The sequence below is a fragment of the Marmota monax genome, unplaced genomic scaffold (genome assembly GCF_021218885.2).
Source record: "Marmota monax isolate L192 unplaced genomic scaffold, Marmota_monax_Labrador192_F-V1.1 WCK01_AAM20220418_F8-fsc00078, whole genome shotgun sequence".
In the NCBI taxonomy this organism is placed as follows: Eukaryota; Metazoa; Chordata; class Mammalia; order Rodentia; family Sciuridae; genus Marmota; species Marmota monax.
The window spans coordinates 7,578,155-7,601,374 of NW_026694865.1; the positions used below are offsets into that span (position 1 = coordinate 7,578,155).

General features: G+C 39.5%; 1 protein-coding gene across 3 annotated transcripts in view; it reads right to left on the bottom strand.

The window, feature by feature from the left end:
• Usp3 (ubiquitin specific peptidase 3) overlaps positions 1–23,220 on the bottom strand; it is a 110,413-nt gene that overhangs the window by 64,634 nt on the left and 22,559 nt on the right. For all 3 annotated transcript variants that reach the window (XM_046426505.2, XM_058573373.1, XM_058573369.1), the window contains exon 2: positions 743–803. In XM_046426505.2, the coding sequence (XP_046282461.1) occupies positions 743–803 (61 nt within the window). The remainder of the gene's footprint in view (positions 1–742; positions 804–23,220) is intronic.

The following is a 23,220-nucleotide window of genomic DNA, read 5'->3' on the forward strand; positions in this document are numbered from 1 at the left end:
GCCTGTGTGACTTGGTATGACTTCTCATCTTCTAATAATTTCAAAGTAGATTTTCTAAGCTAAAAGAGCAGTAGCAATAAATAAGCTATTGTGGCTAAAAGAACATAAAGGTTGATATTTGAGTATATATTAGAACAAGTGTCAAAAAATTTAATATCATTTTGAAGCCAAAAACTAGGAAGAAATGTTCGGGATTAAATCTGGGGTGAGGTGGGGTAGAGGAAGTTAAGTCCATAGAAAGCAAAATGTCTTAATAGAACAATGAAACATTTGGTACATCTTAGAATAAACAACTCTACAGTGAAGTCATTTTCAAAGGGAATTCTTTTATCTTTAAGGTGGGCATATAATAGATGCAACAAGATTGGCCATGTATTGATAACTATTTGAAGTAAGGAGAACATGGAGTTCAATTATATTCTTTTGACAGAGTGAGACCCCATCTCAAAGGAAGGAAACAAAGGAGGGAAGGAAAAAAGAAAAAAGTTCCCTTGTTTTGTTTTTCCAACCAAATATTACTAACAGATTATCTTGATAATCAAATTAACTCTTCTAAGTATCAATATGAAGCATTTTTCCATAGATTTTCCCAGTTATACCAAAGAACAAAAAAATTCAATTGGAGAGGGAAAAGAATTATATGCTATGATTAACAAATCCAAATCAATAAACTTTGACATAAAGCTTAAAGGCAAATATTAAAAAGCAAATAGGGTAGTGAAGTAACAAGTATGCCACCTACCTTCCACAGTGGACACTTGAACAAGTCAAACAGACCCAAGGGCTTTTGTTGGACCGGCACACTAATAAAAAGAAAAATACAATATAGCAATTATATCATGTTATTTCTCAATTTCTCCCCTAATCTGTAACACATATCCTGTGATCAAGTTATAAATTCCGAGGCTGTTTAGGTGCAATGAGTCATAAAACCTTGCTTTGTGAATGCAAATACAAACGGCTGCATTGAAAATAATATAAGTGCATGTCCACTATAGCTGCTTATTTTTTTTATTGGTTGTTCAAAACATTACAAAGCTCTTGACATATCATATTTCATACATTAGATTCAAGTGGGTTACCTTAGACAGATGGAATGGAATCTTAAAGAGGATATGAGACAGCAAATTCAAACAGCTGCTTATTTAAATTGTTTATTTAATTCAAATAGCTTAACCACAAGTTAAACACATATATTTTCTCCTTTATTACTTATTTTCTTTTACCACAGTCTCCAACAAGTTAATGATAGTCTATTTTAAGTCTAGTCTTCTAATCATACATCTTTGCCATGCAGGTCATTTACCACTATAAATAACAACTATTTCAGTATATTTAGTAAGAGGCACACCCTAAGGTTATAGTTATGAAGAGTAAGCCTAATTTTTTAAAAAGTAACTCTCTGTTGTGTAAAATACATGACAATGGCATATAATTCTTGCTAATATTATAATCAGGATGATATAATCAGATATAAGTAATATTATTTTAGGTATTACAGGAGTAGGACTGGCAAGGAGGAGTAAGAAAACATTTAAAATTCTGGTTAAATTTTTGTTTGCTTTTTACTCACTTGATTAAAAATATGTTCAGTACATGATTTTCAAAAGAAGAGCAATATAAAATCACCTGGAAGCCAGGCATGGTGATGCACACCTGAAATCCCAGCAACTGGGGAGGCTGAGGCAGGAGGATCACAAATTTGAGGCCAGACTCGGCAACTTAGCAAGACCCTGTCTCAAAATAAAGTAAAAGGGCTGGGGATGTGGCTCAGTGGTAGAGGACCTCTGTGTTCAATCCCAATTACCCCTATACACACACACACACACACACACACAATCACATGGAAAGCTTTTTCAAAACACCTCTATTCCACTGAGGCAAAGATAACAACACTAGGATTGAAAAAGTACAAGGATGAAGATGTATCTCAGTTGTAGAGCACTTACTTAGCCTACATGAGATGCTGGTTCAATCTCCAGTACCACCAAATAAAAAGAAGTGCAAAGAACATGCATATTTTGAGAAAAGCAGCTTCTCAGATGATACCCTAATAAAACCCCTTGAGAAGCACTAGTCAGCCTCCTAGAGATATGGGCAGGATACCAACAGCACAACCACACACTCAGGATCACACCTGGCTCTTAGTAGGAACTTAATAAACGTCTGTTAGAAATAAAGTTTAATTTTCTTAGTGTAGGAAACCATGCTTTCCAAAATCTGGCACCTACTTTCATCTTTCTTGCATTATCACCCATCACAAGCCTTTTTCACAGTCAAGAAACTGTAAATAAGGCAAATCAAGAATAAAGTACCCTTTTAATGTATCCAGAAACATTTATTTTAACAAGTTCTTCCAAAGATATTTAATTATAATACCACTGTTTGACCTGCCCTTTAAAGTAGTTTAGATTCCAAATTCTGTGATAATACAGATTAATTTGTAGATTTTTATTTTGTAGAGACAATTTCTAGACAGCAAACTCCCATCATTATGACCCTGTGATTATTAACCATTTGATTCCAATGCTCTTTCCTTAGTATCTATATACATAAGTTCCCAAATGCTCTGGGAACCAACTTTACCATTCTACTGGTTCCCTCATTAATAAGTCAAATAAATCTTTGATTATGTCCATTCTGTATTCCTATAAGAGGGGAGAAGGAAGGGGAAAAGCAGAATAAAGTGACATTCTGTCCAACAGACTCTCCCATCTGGCCAGAATAGGACTTGAACTGTTTTTGAAAATGAAAGCTTTGAGAGAGAAAATCCCCTTCAAGTTAGCCAAAGGCCCTCCCTCTTTCCTTAATACATTCACACATTTATCTTAATTGACAAGGCTATCCTTGAAGACATTTGAGTGTTTTACTGAACTATGTCCAATTCTATTACACATGCATGTAAGCTGCATGACAGAAAGACTTAAAAGAATGCCTACCAAACTATTAATAATTATTTAGGCAGGTACATGGGAAAACTATTGTAAGGGAAGACCATTGGCTTTGTATTTGCACATCTCTGTAGTGTTAGCCTCACATGAAAAGAATATGACATTTTTATAGTTGGAAAAAAGTCCAATAAAAAAGTACATTAAAATGTTGGGTACCGTGGTGCACACATGTAATCGCAGTGATTCTGGAGGCTGAGGCATAAGGATCACAGTTCAAGACCATCCTCAGCAACTGAGACCCTGTCTAAATAAGTTAAGTAAATGGGTGGAGAATATGGCTTAGTGGTTAAGTGCTATGGGTTCAATCCTTGGTACAAAAAATAAAAGTACATTAGAACAAAGCTTACTTGAATAGGTATTCATGGTTTGAGGCATACTTTGGAGGACTGGGAAAACAATATTATGCTTTTTTGTTCTATCAAGTCTTTGTTTTAGCAAGTATTAAGAAACATTGTAACTCAATCTGGAAAAAAAAAATGTTGAACCTTGTGTGTTAGAGTGGAAAATTGGGTGTTGAACTCAGGGGTGCCAGAATTATATCCCCAGGCCTTTTTCATTTAGTTTCAAGACAGGGTCTTCCTAAAATGCCCAGGTTGATCTCAAACTTTCAACCTTCCTATCTCAGCCTTCCAAGTAACTGGTATTACAGGCATGTGTCACCTGGCCCAGCTCTTGTCAAAATTTTATAGTATTCTGAAACAAATAATTATATTACAGTAGTAGATTTAGGCCCAAGTTAAGAATTCAAAGAGTTTTTAAATTATGCAGGATGCTCCCCTTTTTTCCCTTTGATTTGGAGCGTTTCCTACCAAGTGTTCCTTTTCCCCTTTTTTATAGTTACAAACATACACACAGTACAGTTTTGTGATCTTATTTTTCCTCTATTGCTATATGAGTGCATTTTCTCACATTATTGCTTTTAAAACAGGGTATTATATCTCTGGACTTAAAATAGCTCAAAAAACTATTATTAATTCTTAAAACTTCTGAGTTCCAAATTTTAAAATGATACACTAAGGTTTGGGGGGAAGAATTCAAATAATCCCTTAATAGTATGGGTTTTGAGATGATAAAAATGTTTTGGAACTAGACAGAGGTGGTGGTTGTGTAACAACTGTGGATGTACTAAATGCTACTGAATTTGTTCCCGTTTAAAAATGGTTGATTTTATACATGAATTGCACCTAAGTAGAAGATACCTACATATAATACTCTTAAGGCAAGGATGAAGAGGAAAAAATAAAATGAAATAAGGTTCTGAACTTTCAAAAAATTGGAAACAAGTGACTGTGCCTTTTTAATAAACCTAAAAATAAAAATAAAAAAAAAAATCCCTTCACTGATTCAAGAAATCTGATACCTTCTATCATTTATTATAAGAAAGTTGATGTGTGATAGAGCAGTTAGTCTTGGCTATTTAAATGACCGTACTCCCTGAGAGTATAATAGTCACAGCAAAAAAAAAAAAAAAAAAAATGTAAAGACTAGAAAACTATAGAGAATAGGGATATTATAGGGGATTCTGAAGCCAATAAATAGCATTGCTTTGGGAAATATTTACTCTGTTTATACCCCTTACCCCAGTTTAAGAACTGTTAGTATACCCAAGACAATTATAAGATGAAGGATACTTGCTTTAAATTAAACTAATTCTCCATTATTGTTAAGAATGAAACAGGTGGATGGAGATGTAGCTCAGTAGTAGAGTGTCTGCCTAACATGCTTGAGGCCCTGGGTTCAATCTTCAGTACTGGAAAAATTAAAATGAAGGAAAGAAAGATCATAGCATGAATGACAGAATACTACAGATCATCTTAAAATCATTTATTTGGGTCACCTTTAGGGAAAATGTCTTATTATTAAAAGGAGTTCCAATTTGTAGACAGATATGTTTCAAAAGTTTATCTGTAGTATGAATGCATTTCCCATAGAAACAGAATTAAAAGTTTCTAGGCTCTTCTATAAAATGCTACATGAAACTTAAATACTGGTACATGCACACATATGCATACACATGATTAAAACACACATAATAAAATATTTTAACTCTGAATACAGTATCTATTCAGCAAAACATAAAATAATTAAATCAAAGGGTTTTTAAAAAAAAATTTTTAGTCTTCTCACTGGTATTTGAGAGAAAGATGGAAACTCCTGGAAGTTCACAAAGTGATATCTGTAAATTAATAGGAGCTCTTTAATACACCTAATTATATCTCAAAGTGATGCTGAGGTAAAGAAACCATGCAATGTATTCTGCAAACAGTTACACTTGACCATAGCAAGGTCACTCGGCATTTCATAAATAAAGACTCATCTTTCATTCAGATTATAATTTTTTTCCAAACCAATGTATCCTTCTCCTTTAGTAAAGCTCTCCCATTTCCTTAGAGTCTCCTAACCCTAATTTCAATTTCATCTCTCAGCTTCTGTGTATCTTAGATCAATAACTGGCACTGTGAGGATTCCTTTCACTCTTCTCCTCTTCCTAGACAGCTCCAGAATCTTTCTCTCTCCCTGTTCCCATCTCCGCCTCCAGCTCTTCAAGTTGGGGGAAAAAAGACCTGTGTCTGGTAGGAATGAAGAACATCTTGATCCTCTCTAGAGCTTGGGCCATTTTCCAGAAGGCAGAAGCTATAACATAAGCTGGAAAAAATGGGTACAAGAGTCCCACCTCTAAAACATGCCTCAAACTCATGTCTTCTTTCTAAAGTCCAAAGCTTTAATTTTCCTGGAAACCAGAGGCTCAGAGGCAGAGGAAAAACATTTAAGTGACCTACAGATCAAATTGGTTTTACTCATATGAAGGAAATAGCAATCTGAGAGACAAAGGGCAGAACTATGAAATTCTGTGCTTTAAGGGCTTATTCACACAAACATTTTCAAGTTCTGCTTCAAAGACAAAATGGCACCCACACTGAATATTGTATAATATTCTTTATACATAACCATTGATTTTCAATATCCTCTTAGTAGTCACTATATAAAACCTAACAATAAAGGACATATGATATTACTATTTACAACAAAAATTCATCACTGTCTACACACAAAGTTGTACAAGCATACAGTACTAATAGGTAAGTCATTTACAGTGCATAAATTATTCAGAGTTGTTTCAACTAAGAGAAAAAGCTCTGCTCTTCTCAAGAATGCAGAAAAACAAGGATCAGATCTAAGATTCTAGTCCTAGCTCTACCACTATTATCTATAAAAGTGCAAATATTCCTACTATTCTGAGTCTATGTCTTCATTGCAAAATGAAGAGTAGGCAATGACCTTGTCCCTTCTAATTATAAAATTATTCAAAGACATCGACCTGGCAAAATTTAAACAAATCAATCATTTCATCCTCCCTTATAAATAAAATCTTCTAATTCTACTTTCCACCCAATTTTCTTAAAGGGCTTACAAAAGATTAACTGCTAATGTAGTATAATTTTCTAAACCTGTGGTTTTCAGGTTTTTTCCCCTGCTTCCCATCATCCCTGAAGCCAATACATTCCCACCATATTGCTCTCCTCAGTATTAGCAACTCACTACACAGAAGGGTGGGAAGGAAATATGTGGAATCACTGTTCAAAGCTATTACAAACATGCTGACATAACAAGAAAACTCAGAACCCCAACCCTACATACAATTTTTAAAGCACAACATTTTCAAAATATTAGCAACCCATAAGAAAATATCCATAATATATTTCTTTTAAAAAAAAGTCAAAATTTGTGGGACTGGGGTTGTAACTCAGTGGTACAGCACTTGCCTAGCATGAGTGAGGCACTGGGTTAGATTCTCAGCACCAAATACAAATTAAAAAAAAAAAAAGATCCATCAACAACTAAAAAAATGTATATTTTTTTAAAAGGCCATTTGTATGTAGCATATACTGTATAGCAAGACTATATATGAACATTACTTCATTTGATGCTCTACAATCCAAAGAGATATGAACTACTATTTGGCCTATCTTACAGATTAGGAAATTGAGGTACATAAAGTTATACAACTTGCTAAGTTAGTAAGCAACAAAGCAAAAAACTCAAGCTTATACTGTTTTTGAAATCATAGACTATGGCAAAGCAGATAAAACCAGAAGACTGACACTTACATTTGGTTTGTTTTTCCTTTTCCTTTTATTTATTTTTAGAGACAGGTCTTACTATATTGCCCAGGCTGGCCTTGAACTCCTTTAAGCTTAAGGGCCTCCTGTCTCAGCCTCCTAAGTAGCTGAGACTACAGGTTTGTGCCAGGGCATGCCACTATACCCAGCTTCATTTTGTTGTAAAAAGAAATCATACTATACATTTCTATGTCTGTGCAGATATTATAGCTCTATATAAATTTTAAAAGTCTAAAAGGGTATTATAATAACTGTTAACAGTTATATAAAAGAAATGGTATGGTGAGTGGAGCCACAAAGACCTGCTTTCATTTTCAACTGTACTATTTGAAGTTTTTCAAACAGCATTACTTCTTTCACAATAAATGTTAAATTTAAAAAGCTTTAAAAATGAAAGAAATTGTGGATCCAAGATGGTGGGCCAATGGGAGGTTGTATCGCTCCATGACCTGGGTCTCAAGTAGTGAGAATACTGCTTGTCTGTGAGCTATTTTCCTGCTCCCATGCAGGAATCACGGCCACTGTGCCAGTGGAGGGCTCTAGGCCTCAGAGTCAGGTTGGGTCTCCCAACTACTCACCCATGCAAGACTACAGGGTACCGGGAGCAGAACCATTGACATCAGCACTGGCGCAGAACTTTCAGCCACCTCCCACACCCCCAGCAGAAATTATGGACACTGCTCCCACGTGGGCCACCCGGCAGCCTACCATGTGCAGGAACTCTGGCTACCACTCCCGTGCAGAACCCCCATCTACAAATGTGGGGCTCCCCGGGTCCCCACCATCTAGGGACTCTGCAGCAGTGGAGATAGTCCCCTAAGTGTAGTGGCCTGCCTGCACCCGAGAACTTCACATAGGCTCTGAAGTCAGTCAACGGCCACACACTGCACTCCACTGAGCTGTCTCTGAACTCATCATCCAACATCATTGCCTGGCTCCCCCACCATACCCAACACCCCATCAGTGAAAGCAGGCGCCTCCATCTTGGATCACCTTCATCACCATCTTTAGTGGGGGCAACCCCTAGTTTGGAACTCTAACTCTGGCTGGCCAGGTACCCAGTTTCTAACTCCTCCCTTTCCCAGCAGCCACTACCCTGGCACAGCGATTCCCTGGTTATCTTCACCTTCCTGAGGGCGGATATACCAGCTAACAACAGAGGACACCACTATTGGATGAGAGGGGAAGCAGGAAAGATACTGATCTCCAACCCAAACAATCCTTGTTTCTTCCTTCAAGATTTTTTTTTTCTTCTCCCTCTCTATTCTCCTGCTCTCACATCCCCAACATATGTGAAACAAAATACTTTGCATGAATTAGGATTTTGAGGTCTGGGACATCTGAATAGTATATTACAGTTGTATTGTATATTCTTTTGTTTGTATCTTTTATTTTTTATTTTTTCCCACCATTTCTAGTATTTTAACAATTTTAAAATTTTTTCTTAACAAATGTGTGTTTGTTTTATGTACTCTACTGTCTTCCCACTTACTTGTCTATGGAAAATTACTTATGCTACTAATCTTCCTCTTTAGATTTCTCTTTCACACTTCATAAGATATAATAACTATATTCTCACCTCCTACCTCCTCAGTATATCATCCTATTCCTCACCCCCAGTTCTTTGTCCACCATCAGAAATTGTAAACCCTTTTATAATCCTACTGAGTAAATTGCAAATAATAATTGAATTTACCATTTCTGTACATTGTGACCAAATTGTAAATGTCTTAATAGCAAGCATTTGTTTTTAGGGTGTATACTGTTTATATTGGGATCTGTTAACATTGTCCTTCACCTCAAAGGAGAGGTATAAGAACCCTACAGGGGCACTATAAGCCTACAGGGTAAAAACAGTAATGCCTAGGATCCACAGTGCTAGAAGGGAAGACACACAAGCAATATGAAAAGACAAAGGAAAAAATTGCCCCAAACAAATCAAGATACCCACATTATTAGAATCCATGGCCAGCACAGCAGAAGAAATTACAGAGAAGGAGTTCAGGATGTACATAAATAAAATGCTCTGTGAATTAAAGGATGACATGAGAGAGCAAATACAGGCAGTAAAAGATCATATTGACAAAAAGCTACATAAAAAATACAGAAAACAAAAGAGTACTTCTTTTTTTATCATTTATGAAAATCTATTTTTATTTATCATTAAAGGACAGTCTGCTTCAGTTTAGAATACCATGTTGAATACTAGTTTTCCTTTAAATCATGAGGTTATTCTGTATTTATCATCTACAATCTATCATTAGTGATAAATACTTGGGTTCTATTCTTTTTTTTGTTTTGTTTTTGTTTTTGTTTTAATTTTTTATTGTTGGTTGTTCAAAACATTACATAGTTCTTGATATATCATATTTCACAACTTGACTCAAGTGGGTTATGAACTCCCATTTTTACCCCGTATACACATTGCAGAATCACATCAGTTACACATCCATTGATTTACATATTGCCATACTAGCGTCTGTTGTATTCTGCTGCCTTTCCTATCCTCTACTATCCCCCCTCCCCTCCCCTCCCCTCCCCTCTTCTCTCTCTACCCCCTCTACTGTCATTCATTTCTCCCCCTTGTATTATTTTCCGCTTTCCCCTCACTTCCTCTTGTATGTAATTTTGTATAACCCTGAGGGTCTCCTTCCATTTCCATGCAATTTCCCTTCTCTCTCCCTTTCCCTCCCACCTCTCATCCCTGTTTAATGTTAATCTTCTTCTCATGCTCTTCGTCCCTACTCTGTTCTTAGTTACTCTCCTTATATCAAAGAAGACATTTAGCATTATTTTTTAAGGATTGGCTAGCTTCACTTAGCATAATCTGCTCTAATGCCATCCATTTCCCTGCAAATTCTATGATTTTGTCATTTTTTAATGCAGAGTAATACTCCATTGTGTATAAATGCCACATTATTTTTTTATCCATTCGTCTATTGAAGGCATCTAGGTTGGTTCCACAGTCTTGCTATTGTGAATTGTGCTGCTATGAACATCGATGTAGCAGTGTCCCTGTAGCATGCTCTTTTTAGGTCTTTAGGGAATAGACCGAGAAGGGGAATAGCTGGGTCAAATGGTGGTTCCATTCCCAGCTTTCCAAGAAATCTCCATACTGCTTTCCAAATTGGCTGCACCAATTTGCAGTCCCACCAGCAATGTACAAGTGTACCCTTGCTGAGAGCCACGGCCGAGTCTGTATGGCCCCTGGCATTTTGCCAACAGTATTGACAGGCGAGGCATTACTATCCGCCTCTGCCGCAACTTTTGAGTTCTCGCACTATTTTGGAGTTCTCGTGGGGATTTCCAGGGATTCCCCGAGAGTTCCCATTGGTTGGGGAAGTGCAGGAGGAGGGATTTCTGGGAGAGATATTTCCAGCTGGGGGTTCCTGGACGAGCCGCGTGGCGTTCAGGAGGATTCCCCGGGAGCTGTGTGAAGTGTTTTCCTGCAGTTCAAAAAATAAAGTTTGTTCCTGCTTCAGTGGCTCGTGATTTGTGCCCAGCCACACTGCGGCATACCCTTTTCCCCACATCCTTGCCAGCACTTGTTGTTGTTTGACTTCATAATGGCTGCCAAACTTACTGGAGTGAAATGGTATCTTAGGGTGGTTTTGATTTGCATTTCTCTGACTGCTAGAGATGGTGAGCATTTTTTCATGTACTTGTTGATTGATTGTATGTCCTCCTCTGAGAAGTGTCTGCTCAGGTCCTTGGCCCATTTGTTGATTGGGTTGTTTGTTCTCTTATTGTCTAATTTTTTGAGTTCTTTGTATACTCTGGATATTAGGGCTCTATCTGAAGTGTGAGGAGTAAAGATTTGTTCCCAGGATGTAGGCTCCCTATTTACCTCTCATTGTTTCTTTTGCTGAGAAAAAACTTTTTAGTTTAAGTAAGTCCCATTTGTTGATTCTAGTTATTAACTTTTGTGCTATGGGTGTCCTATTGAGGAATTTGGAGCCCGACCCCACAGTATGTAGATCGTAGCCAACTTTTTCTTCTATCAGACGGCGTGACTCTGATTTGATATCAAGCTCCTTGATCCATTTTGAATTAACTTTTGTGCATGGCGAGAGAAAGGGATTCAGTTTCATTTTGTTGCATATGGATTTCCAGTTTTCCCAGCACCATTTGTTGAAGATGCTATCCTTCCTCCATTGCATGCTTTTAGCCCCTTTATCAAATATAAGATGGTTGTAGTTTTGTGGATTGGTTTCTGTGTCCTCTATTCTGTACCATTGGTCCACCCGCCTGTTTTGGTACCAGTACCATGCTGTTTTTGTTACTATTGCTCTGTAGTATAGTTTGAAGTCTGGTATCGCTATACCGCCTGATTCACACTTCCTGCTTAGCATTGTTTTTGCTATTCTGGGTCTTTTATTTTTCCATATGAATTTCATGATTGCTTTCTCTATTTCTACAAGAAATGCCGTTGGGATTTTGATTGGCATTGCATTAAACCTATAGAGAACTTTTGGTAATATCGCCATTTTGATGATGTTAGTTCTGCCTATCCATGAACAGGGTATATTTTTCCATCTTCTAAGATCTTCTTCTATTTCTCTCTTTGGGGTTCTGTAGTTTTCATTGTATAAGTCTTTCACCTCTTTTGTTAGGTTGATTCCCAAGCATTTTATTTTTTTTTGAAGATATTGTGAATGGAGTGGTTGTCCTCATTTCCATTTCAGAGGGTTTGTCGCTGATATACAGGAATGCCTTTGATTTATGCGTGTTGATTTTATAGCCTGCCACTTTGCTGAATTCATTTATTAGCTCTAATAGTTTCTTTGTAGACCCTTTTGGGTCTGCTAGGTATAGAATCATGTCACCTGCAAATAGTGATAATTTAAGTTCTTCTTTTCCTATTTTTATGCCTTTAATTTCTTTCGTCTGTCTAATTGCTCTGGCCAGTGTTTCGAGAACTATGTTGAACAGAAGTGGAGAGAGAGGGCATCCCTGTCTTGTTCCAGATTTTAGAGGGAATGCCTTCAATTTTTCTCCATTCAGAATGATGCTAGCCTGAGGCTTAGCATAGATTGCTTTTACAATATTGAGGTATGTTCCTGTTATCCCTAGTTTTTCTAGAGTTTTGAACATAAAGGGATGCTGTACTTTGTCAAATGCTTTTTCCGCATCTATCGAGATGATCATATGGTTCTTATTTTTAAGTCTATTGATGTGGTGAATAACATTTATTGATTTCCGTATATTGAACCAGCCTTGCATCCCAGGGATGAATCCTACTTGATCATGGTGCACAATTTTTTTGATATGTTTTTGTATCCGATTCGCCAGAATTTTATTGAGGATTTTTGCATCTAGGTTCATTAGAGATATTGGTCTGTAGTTTTCTTTCTTTGAAGTGTCTTTGTCTGGTTTAGGTATCAGGGTGATGTTGGCCTCGTAGAATGAATTTGGAAGTTCTCCCTCTTTTTCTATTTCCTGAAGTAGCTTGAAAAGTATTGGTATTAGTTCCTCTTTAAAGGTTTTGTAAAACTCTGCTGTATACCCATCCGGTCATGGGCTTTTCTTAGTTGGTAGTCTTTTGACGGTTTCTTCTATTTCCTCAATTGATATTGGTCTGTTTAGGTTGTCTATATCCTCCTGACTCAATCTGGGCAGATCATATGACTTAAGAAATTTATCGATGCCTTCACTATCTTCTAATTTATTGGAGTATAAGGATTCAAAATAATTTCTGATTATCTTCTGTATTTCTGAAGTGTCTGTTGTGATATTGCCTTTTTCATCCCGTATGCTAGTAATTTGAGTTCTCTCTCTTCTTCTCTTCGCTAGCATGGCTAAGGGTCTGTCGATTTTATTTATTTTTTCAAAGAACCAACTTTTAGTTTTGTCAATTTTTTCAATTGTTTCTTTTGTTTTGATTTCATTAATTTCAGCTCTGATTTTAATTATTTCTTGCCTTCTACTTCTTTTGCTGTTGTTTTGCTCTTCTTTTTCTAGGATTTTGAGATGAAGTATGAGATCATTTATTTGTTGGTTTTTCCTTTTTTTAAGGAATGAACGCCTAGCAATGAATTTTCCTCTTAGAACTGCTTTCAATGTGTCCCATAGATTCCGATATGTTGTGTCTGTGTTTTCATTTATCTCTAAGATTTTTTTAATTTCCTCCTTGATGTCTTCTATAACCCATTGATCATTCAGTAACCTATTGTTCATTCTCCAAGTGATGCATGATTTTTCCTTCCTTCTTTTATCGTTGATTTTCAGTTTCATTCCGTTATGATCAGATAAGATGCATGGTATTATCTCTACTCCTTTATATTGTCTAAGAGTTGCCCTGTGACATAATATATGATCTATTTTTGAGAAGGATCCATGTGCTGCTGAGAAAAAAAGTGTAACTGCTTGATGTTGGGTGGTATATTCTATATATGTCAATTAAGTCTAGGTCATTAATTGTGTTATTGAGTTCTATAGTTTCCTTATTCAACTTTCGTTTGGAAGATCTGTCCAGTGGCGAGACAGGTGTGTTGAAGTCTCCCATGATTATTGTATGGTGGTCTATTAGACTCTTGAACTTGAGAAGAGTTTGTTTGATGAACATAGCTGCACCATTGTTTGGGGCATATATATTTATGATTGTTATGGCTTGTTGGTGTATGGTTCCCTTGAGCAGTATGTAGTGTCCCTCTTTATCCCTTTTGATTAACTTTGGCTTGAAATCTATTTTATTTGATATGAGTATGGATACTTCTGCTTGTTTCTGAAGTCCATATGAGTGATATGATTTTTCCCAACCTTTCACCTTCAGCCTATGTATGTCTTTTCCTATCAAATGAGTCTCCTGTAGGCAGCATATTGTTGGGTCTTGTTTTGTGATCCATTCTACTAGCCTGTGACTCTCAATTGGTGAGTTTAAGCCATTAACATTTAGGGTTATTATTGAGATATGGGTTGTTCTTCCAGCCATATTTGTTTATTTATGTTACTACACATGGTTTGTTTTCCTCTTTGATTATTTTCCCCCCTTTACTGTCCTACCTCCCACTGTTGGTTTTCATTGTTATTTTCCATTTCCTCTTCCTGTAATGTTTTGCCGAGGATGTTTTGAAGAGATGGTTTTCTAGCTGCAAATTCTTTTAACTTTTGTTTATCGTGGAAGGTTTTAATTTCATCTTCCATCCTGAAGCTTAATTTCGCTGGATACACAATTCTTGGTTGGAACCCATTTTCTTTCAGTGTTTGAAATATGTTATTCCAGGATCTTCTAGCTTTCAGAGCCTGTGTTGAAAGATCAGCTGTTATCCTGATTGGCTTACCCCTAAATGTGATCTGCTTCCTTTCTCTTGTAGCTGTTAAAATTCTCTCCTTATTCTGTATGTTGGGCATCTTCATTATAATGTGTCTAGGTGTGGATCTCTTATGATTTTGCACATTCGGCGTCCTATAGGCTTCTAGGATTTGGGATTCTGTCTCATTCTTCAAGTCTGGGAAGTGTGCTCGTATTATTTCATTGAATAGATTGCTCATTCCTTTGGTTTGGAGTTCTATACCTTCCTGTATCCCAATGACTCTTAAGTTTGGTCTCTTCATGTTATCCCATATTTCTTGGATGTTCTGCTCATGGTTTCTTAACAGTCTTGCTGAGCTGTCTATGTTCTTTTCAAGTTGAAATACTGTGTCTTCATTGTCTGATGTTCTATCTTCTAAGTGTTCTACTCTGCTGGTAGTATTCTCAATTGAGTTTTTAAGTTGGTTTATTGCTTCCTGCATTTCTAGGATTTCTGTTTGTTTGTTTTTTATAACCTCTATCTCCCTGTATAGTTGATCTTTTGCTGCCTGGATTTGTTTGTGTAATTCATTGTCGAAGTGATCTTTCATTGTCTGATTTTGCTGTCTAATGTCTTCCTTGAGACTCCAGATCATCTGAAGCATGTATATCCTGAATTCTTTATCTGACATTCCATCTGCTGCAGCTGTTACCTCTTCTAAAGTTGAGTTGACCTGCATTGCTTGTGGTCCTTTCTTTCCTTGTCTTTTCATATTGCTTGTGTTTCTTTCTGCTTGGTGAAACTGTTGTGTTTTTGAAAAATTTTTCCCCCCATATATTTATATTGCTCTTGTACAGTTGAAAAGTCTCCCTTGCAGGGTCGGGCGGCGGTCTGCCTACCTTGCAGGCGCGGGCGGCGGCTCTGCTCTGCCCCTCCTCCAATTGGTGTGACTTGTCTACCACACCCGCGGACCGCTGGGCCTGTTCTGGGCGTGGGCGAAGGCTCTGCTCTGCTCCTACTCCAACTGGGGTGACGTGCCTACCACCCTGGCCGGCCGCTGGGCCTGTTGCACTGGTCGGTCGCAGGTCCGCCTACCTTGCGGGAACGGGCGGCGGTTCTGCTTGCCCCTACTCCAAATGGGGTGACGTGTCTGTTGCGCCGGCAGGCCACTGGGCCTGTTCCGCTGGTCGGTCGCAGATCTGCCTACCTTTCGGGCGCGGGTGGCCGCTCTGCTCTGCCCCTACTCCAATTGGGGTGTCATGACTACCACGCCAGCAGGTCGCTGGGCCTGTTCCGAGAGTGGGCATCGGCTCTGCTCTGCCCCTACTCCAATTGGGGTGACGTGTGTACCACGTCGGCAGACCGCTGGGCCTGATCTGCCGGTCTGTCGCAGGTCTGCCTACCTTGCGGGCGCGGGTGGTGGCTCTGCTCTTCCCCTACTCCAATTGGGGTTACGTGACTACCACACCGGCGGGCCTCTGGGCCTGATCCGGGCGCGGGCGAAGGCTCTGCTCTACCCCCTACTCCAGTTGGGGTGACGTGTGTACCACACTGGCAGGCTGCTGGGCCTGATCCGCCGGTCTGTCACAGGCCTGCCTACCTTGCGGGCACGGGCGGCGGCTCTGCTCTGCCCCTACTCCAAATGGGGTGACGTGTCTGTTGCGCCGGCAGGCCACTGGGCCTGTTCCACTGGTCGGTCGCAGGTCTGCCTACCTTTCGGGCGCGGGTGGCGGCTCTGCTCTGTCCCTACTCCAATTGGGGTGTCGTGACTACCACGCCGGCAGGTCACTGGGCCTGTTCCGGGCGCGGGCAGCGGCTCTGCTCTGCCCCTACTCCAATTGGGGTGACATGTGTACCACGCCGGCAGTCCGCTGGGCCTGATCCGCCGGTCTGTCGCAGGTCTGCCTACCTTGCAGGCGCGGGCGGCGGCTCTGCCCTGCCCTTCCTACCACGCCCACGGACCCCTGGGCCTGTTCTTCCGGTCGTTCGCAGGTCTGCCTACCTTGCGGGCGCAGGTGGCGGCTCTGCTCTGCCCCTACTCCAATTAGAGTTACATTACTACCACACCGGCGGGCCGCTGGGCCTGATCTGGGCGTGGGCGAAGGCTCTGCTCTGCCCCTACTCCAATTGGGATGACGTGTGTACCACGCTGGCAGGCCGCTGGGCCTGATGCGCCGGTCTGTCGCAGGTCTGCCTACCTTGCAGGCGCGGGTGGCGGCTCTGCTCTGCCCCTACTCCAATTGGGGTTACGTGACTACCACGCCGGCGGGCCGCTGGGCCTGTTCTGGGCGCGGGCAGCGGCTCTGCTCTGCCCCTCTGGCTTGATGACAAAGTGAGAGAGACTCGGGTGTTTGTGACTCACTTTCTTTACCAGGAGACCAACTGTTTCTGTCGCCGCTGGTATCGATGACTCCGCCGCTTTCTGATGACATCAGATCTCTGCCATGTTGGTATCCCATGCGAATGGCAGCATTTCGTTCCCTTTGCCAGGTGACCAAAGCAACTGGCGAGTCCTGACCGGCCCTCACAAGCCCTGTCTCAGTCCTGTTGCCACTGCCTATGAAGGCTCGGTTGGTATTTACCTCCACAGTATTCAGCAGGACCCGGACCGAGAAGCAGTTTCCGCGGGTTCTTTATCCCTGGGCCAGAGCAGTTCCGGGAGCCGGAATTCAGGCGCTCCGTGCTCGGTGTATGTTCTGATAGGAGCAGGCTCCAAGAAGCAGTTTCCGCGGGTTATTTAGCACTGAGCCTGAGTAATTTGTCTGCGAGCTGCAGGCGAATGGCAGCCTGAAATTACCTGTTCTATGGCTGAATGAGCTGCGATCAGTCAAAAACAGGGATGGTGACGTCAGCTCTCCAGATAGTGGCCGCTGGCTTCCTCTGTGGTCTGAGTGGTGTGGAGAACTGAATTGGACCGCTTCCTTCCCCAGTCTCAAACCCAGAATTCAGCACTGAGTATGGTGATTGCACAGCTGGCAGAAGCCCGCAGAAACTGCAGCACTCTATCTTTGCGTTGCTATCTCCTCATTTCCCAGCACGCGCCTCAGACTCTAGCCGCGGGGCGATTTGCTGAATAAGCAGCGTGACCCTCCATGCGGACAAATCTCTCACATTTGAGCCCCCGTAGCTGATCCTCGTGCGATGGAAATCCTTCCTCTAGGTTTTGGAGCACCCCAATTTTGCTGGAAATTCCTAACAAGACAGCTTTTAGCCCTTCTAACTCGTCATTCTCCCGCACAGTGACGCGGTACATGGGGGTAATGCTCTCCCTTCGCCGCCATCTTCCTAACTCCAACAAAAGAGTATTTCAATAGGGAGATAGAGGTTCTAAAAAAAAAAAAATCCTTGAAATGAAAGAAACAATAAACCAAATTAAAAGCATCACCAATTGAAAGCATCACCAACAGATTAGATAACTTGGAAGACAGGAACTCAGACAATGAAGACAAAATATATAATCTTGAAAAGAATGTAGACCACACAGTGAAAATTGTAAGAATCCATGAGCAGACATTCAAGAAATATGGAATAGCATAAAAAGACCAAATTTAAGAGTTATTAGGAGGCTGAGGGGCAGAGCCACCCCCCATCCCCCGCCCCTGCCAGGTGACCACCGACAGAAAAGGCCCAGTGGCCCGCGGTGGGACAGAGCTTCCAATCACTCCTGCAAGGTAGGCGGGCCTGCGACCCACCTGCAGAAGAGGAGCAGCGGCCTGCTGAGAGGCAGAGCCGCCCCCTCCCCCTGCACCGGCAAGGTAGAGGGAACTGTGACCACGCACAGAGCAGGCCCAGCGGCCTGCTGAGGGGCAGAGCCACCCCCCACCCTCCGCGCCTGCCAGGTAGGTGGAACTGTGACCACCGACAGAAAAGGCCGAGTGGCCCGCGGCAGGACAGAGCTTCCAATCACTCCTGCAAGGTAGGCGGGCCTGCGACCCACCGGCAGAAGAGGAGCAGCGACCTGCTGAGAGGCAGAGCCGCCCCCTCCCCCTGCACCGGCAAGGTAGAGGGAACTGTGACCACGCACAGAGCAGGCCCAGGGGTACACTTGTACATTGCTGGTGGGACTGCAAATTGGTGCAGCCAATTTGGAAAGCAGTATGGAGATTTCTTGGAAAGCTGGGAATGGAGCCACCATTTGACCCAGCTATTCGCCTTCTCGGTCTATTCCCTAAAGACCTAAAAAGAGCATGCTACAGGGACACTGCTACATCTATGTTCATAGCAGCACAATTCACAATAGCTAGACTGTGGAACCAACCTAGATGCCCTTCAATGGATGAATGGATAAAAAAAATGTGGCATTTATACACAATGGAGTATTACTCTGCATTAAAAAATGACAAAATCATAGAATTTACAGGGAAATGGATGGCATTAGAGCAGATTATGCTAAGTGAAGCTAGCCAATCCCTAAAAAACAAATGCCAAATGTCTTCTTTGATATAAGGAGAGTAACTAAGAACAGAGTAGGGTCGAAGAGCAGGAGAAGAAGATTAACATTAAACAGGGATGAGAGGTGGGAGGGAAAGGGAGAGAGAAGGGAAAATGCATGGAAATGGAAGGAGACCCTCAGAGTTATACAAAAGTACATACAAGAGGAAGTGAGGGGAAGGGGAAAAATAATACAAGGGGGACAAACGAATGTCAGTAGAGGGAGCAGAGAGAGAAGAGGGGAGGGGAGGGGAGGGGAGGGGAGGGGAGGGGAGGGGAGGGGAGGGGAGGGGGGATAGTAGAGGATAGGAAAGGCAGCAGAATACAACAGACACTAGTATGGCAATATGTAAATCAATGGATGTGTAACTGATGTGATTCTGCAATCTGTATATGGGGTAAAAATGGGAGCTCATAACCCACTTGAATCAAATTGTGAAATATGATATATCAAGAACTATGTAATGTTTTGAACAGCCAACAATAAAAAATTAAAAAAAAAAAAAAAGAGTTATTAGGAGAGAGGAAAGCATAGAGTTCCAAACCAAAGGAATGAGCAATCTATTCAATGAAATAATATCAGATAATTTTCCAAACATGAAGAATGAATTGGAAAACCAAACTCAAAAGGCTTACAGGATGCCAAATATACAAAATCACAACAGATCCACACCAAGACACATTATAATGAAAATTTGTAATATACAGAATAAGGCAAGAATATTAAAAGCCACAAGAGAAAAGAAATAAGATTGCATATAGGAGGAAACCAATTAGATTATATGTAGATTTTTCAACCTAGACGCTGAAAGATAGAAGATCCTGGAACAACTTTATAAAGCTCTGAAAGAAACGGATGCCAACCAAGAATCTTATATCCAGCAAAATTAAGCTTTAGATTTGATAATGAAATAAAATTCTTCCATGATAAACCAAATTTAAAAGAATTTAGAACTCGAAAGCCGGCACTACAGAACATGCTCGGCAAATATTCCATGAAAAGGAACTGAAAAACAATCATTATACAAAATACATGTATGAAGATGAGAGGGAAAAAAAAAGAATACTGTTACCTTAGATTAGGTAGAAAGAAGTGATGGGAGGGGAGAGGGGGATAGGAAAGATAGTAGAATGAAACAGACATTATTATTACTGTGTGTATATATGTGACTGCATGATCAATACGATTCTGCAACCTGTACACTCAGAAAAATGAGAAATTATATCCCACCTGATTCAAATGTATGATTTATCAACGTCATTGTACTGTCATGTATAACTAATTAAAACAAATTTTTAAAATTAAAAAATAAATTAAAAAAAGAAAATCAGCAAAGTGATGTATTACACTAAAGTAAAAACTAATAAAAGGAGAAACCAAGTCAAGCTAAATAACAAAAATGGATGGGAATACAAATCACGTCTCAATAATAACCCTGAATGTTAATGGCCTAAACTCACCAACCAAAAGACACAAACTGGCAGATTGGATTAAAAAATAAAGTCTCCAGGAGACTCATCTCATAGGAAAAGACATCCACAGACTGAAGGAGAAAGGTTAGGAAAAATGTACCACTCACATGGACTGCAGAAGCAAGTAGGGGTTTCCATCCTCATATCAAAAAATCAGACTTCAAGCCAAAGTTAATCAAAAGGGATAAAGAAGCATAATTCATACTGCTTAAGGAAACCATTCATCAACAAGATATAACAATAATAAATTTATATGCCCCAAACAATGGAGCATCTATATTCATCAAACTAACTCTTCTCAAGTTCAAGAGTCAAACAGACTACAACACAATAATTCTGGGTGACTTTAACACCTTTTACCACTGGATAGATCATCCAAATAAAAGCTGAAAAAAGGAACTATATAACTCAATAATACAATCAATAACTTAGACTTAACTGACTCATCCCTCAGTGAATGAATGCACTTTCTTCTCAGCAGCACGTGGATCCTTCGCTAAAATAGACCATATATTATGCCACAAGGCAACTCTTAGCAAATATAAAAAAGTAGAGATACTACCCTGCATTCTACCAGATCATAATGGAATGAAATTAGAAATCAATGATAAAATAAAAAATAAAAAAGCTACTCCAACACCTGGAGAATAAATAATATGCTACTGAATGAACAATGAGTTGCAAAAGACATCAAGGAGGAGATTAAAAAAATTCTTGGAGGTGAATGAAAACACCTATCAAAATCTCTGGAACACTATGAAGGCAGTACTAAGAGGAAAGTTCATTGCATGGAGTTCATTCCTTAAAAAGAAAAAAAAAAGTCAACAAATAAATGACTTAAAATTACATTTCAAAGCCCTAGAAAAAGAAGAACAAATCAACACCAAAAGCAGAAGACAGGAAATAATTAAAATCAAAGCTGAAATCAATGAAATTAAAACAAAAGAAACAATTGAAAAAAGCTGACAAAACAAAAAGTTCGTTCTTTGAAAAAATGAATAAAATTGATAAACCCTTAGCCATGCCAATGAAGAGGAGAAAGAAAACTCAAATTACTGACATATATGATGAAAAAGGAAATATCACAACAGATACTACAGAAATACAGAAGATAATTAGAAATTGTTTTAAAAACTTGTACTCTAATAAAATAGAAAATATCGAAGGCACTGACAAATTTCTAGAGTCGTATGATTTGCCCAAATCCAATCATGATGATATACATAATTTAAACAGATCAATTTCAAGCGATGAAATAGAAGATGCCATCAGAACCCTACCAACCAAGAAAAGCCCAGGATCAGATGGATACATAGCCAAGTTCTACAAAGACCTATAAAGAACTAATACCAATACTCCTCAATTTATCTTAGGAAATAGAAAAAGAGGGAGCACTTCCAACCTCACTCTACAAAGCCAATATCACCCTGATTCCAAAACCAGGCAAAGATACATCAAAGAAAGAAAACTTCAGACCAATATCTCTAATGAACATAGATGCAAAAATTCTCAATAAATTTCTGGCAAATCGAATACAAAAACATATCAAAAAGATAAACCCACGATCAAGTGGGGTTCATCACAGGGATACAAGATTGGTTCAACATACAGAAATCAATAAATGTAATTCATCACATCAATAGACTTAAAGAACCATACAATCATCTCAATAGATGCAGAAAAAGCATTTCACAAAATACAACACCCTTCATGTTCAAAATATTAGAAAAACTAGGGATAATATATCACAACATCGTAAAAGCTAGCTATGCTAAGCCCCAGGCCAACATCATTCTAAATGGAGAAAAATTGAAAGCATTCCCTCTAAAAACTGGAACAAGACAGGGATGCCCTCTATCACCACTTCTGTTTAACATAGTTCTTTAAAGAAGAACTCAAATTAGCACTATTTGCTGACAATATGATTCTATACCTAGAAGACCCAAAAAATTCTACCAGAAAACTTGTAGAACTAGTAAATGAATTCAGCAAAGTAGCAGGGTACAAAATCAACACCTATAAATCAAAGGCATTTCTGTGTTATCAGTAACAAATTCTCTGAAAGGGATTTACATTTACAATAGCCTCAAAATAAAATAAAATACTTGGGAATCAACCTAACAAAAGAGGTGAAAGACCTCTACAATAAAAACTACAAAATGCTAAAGAAAGAAATTAAAGAAGACCTTAGAAGATGGAAAGATCTCCCTTGTTCTTGGTAGGCAGAATTAATATTGTCAAAATGACCATACTACCAAAAGCATTATACAGATTTAATGCAATTCCAATCAAAACCCCAATGACACTCTTCATAGAAACAGAAAAAGCAGTCATGAAATTCATCTGGAAAAATCAGACATCCAGAATAGCTAAAGCAATTCTTAGCAAGAAGGGTAAAGCAGGTGGTGTCACTATACCAGACCTTAAACTACACTACAGAGCAATAGTAGCAAAAACCACATGGATTGGCACCAAAATGGACTGGTAGACCAATGGTACAGAATAGAGGACACAGAGACTAACCCACATAATTATAGTTATCTTATATTAGACAAAGGCACCAAAAACATATATTGGAGAAAAGATAGCCTCTTCAACAAATGGTGCTGGAAATCTAGAAATCCATATACAACAAAATGAAATTAAACCCCTATCTCTCACCATGCACAAAACTCAACTCAAAGTGGATCAAGGACCTAGGAGTTAAACCAGAGACCCTGAGTCTAATCGATGAAAAAGTAGGCCCAAACTGCCATCATATTGGATTAGGCCCCTACTTCAATTTCTAATATTTATTTTTTAGTTGTAGTTGGACACAATATCTTTATTTATTTATTTTTATGTGGTATTGGGGATAGAACCCAGGGCCTCGCCTGTGCTGGGCGAGTGCTCTACCACTGAGCCACAACCCCAGCCCCTACCTTCCTTAATAAGACTCCTATAGCGCAAGAATTAAAATCAAGAATTAATAAATGGGATGGATTCAAACTAAAAAGCTTCTTCTCAGCAACA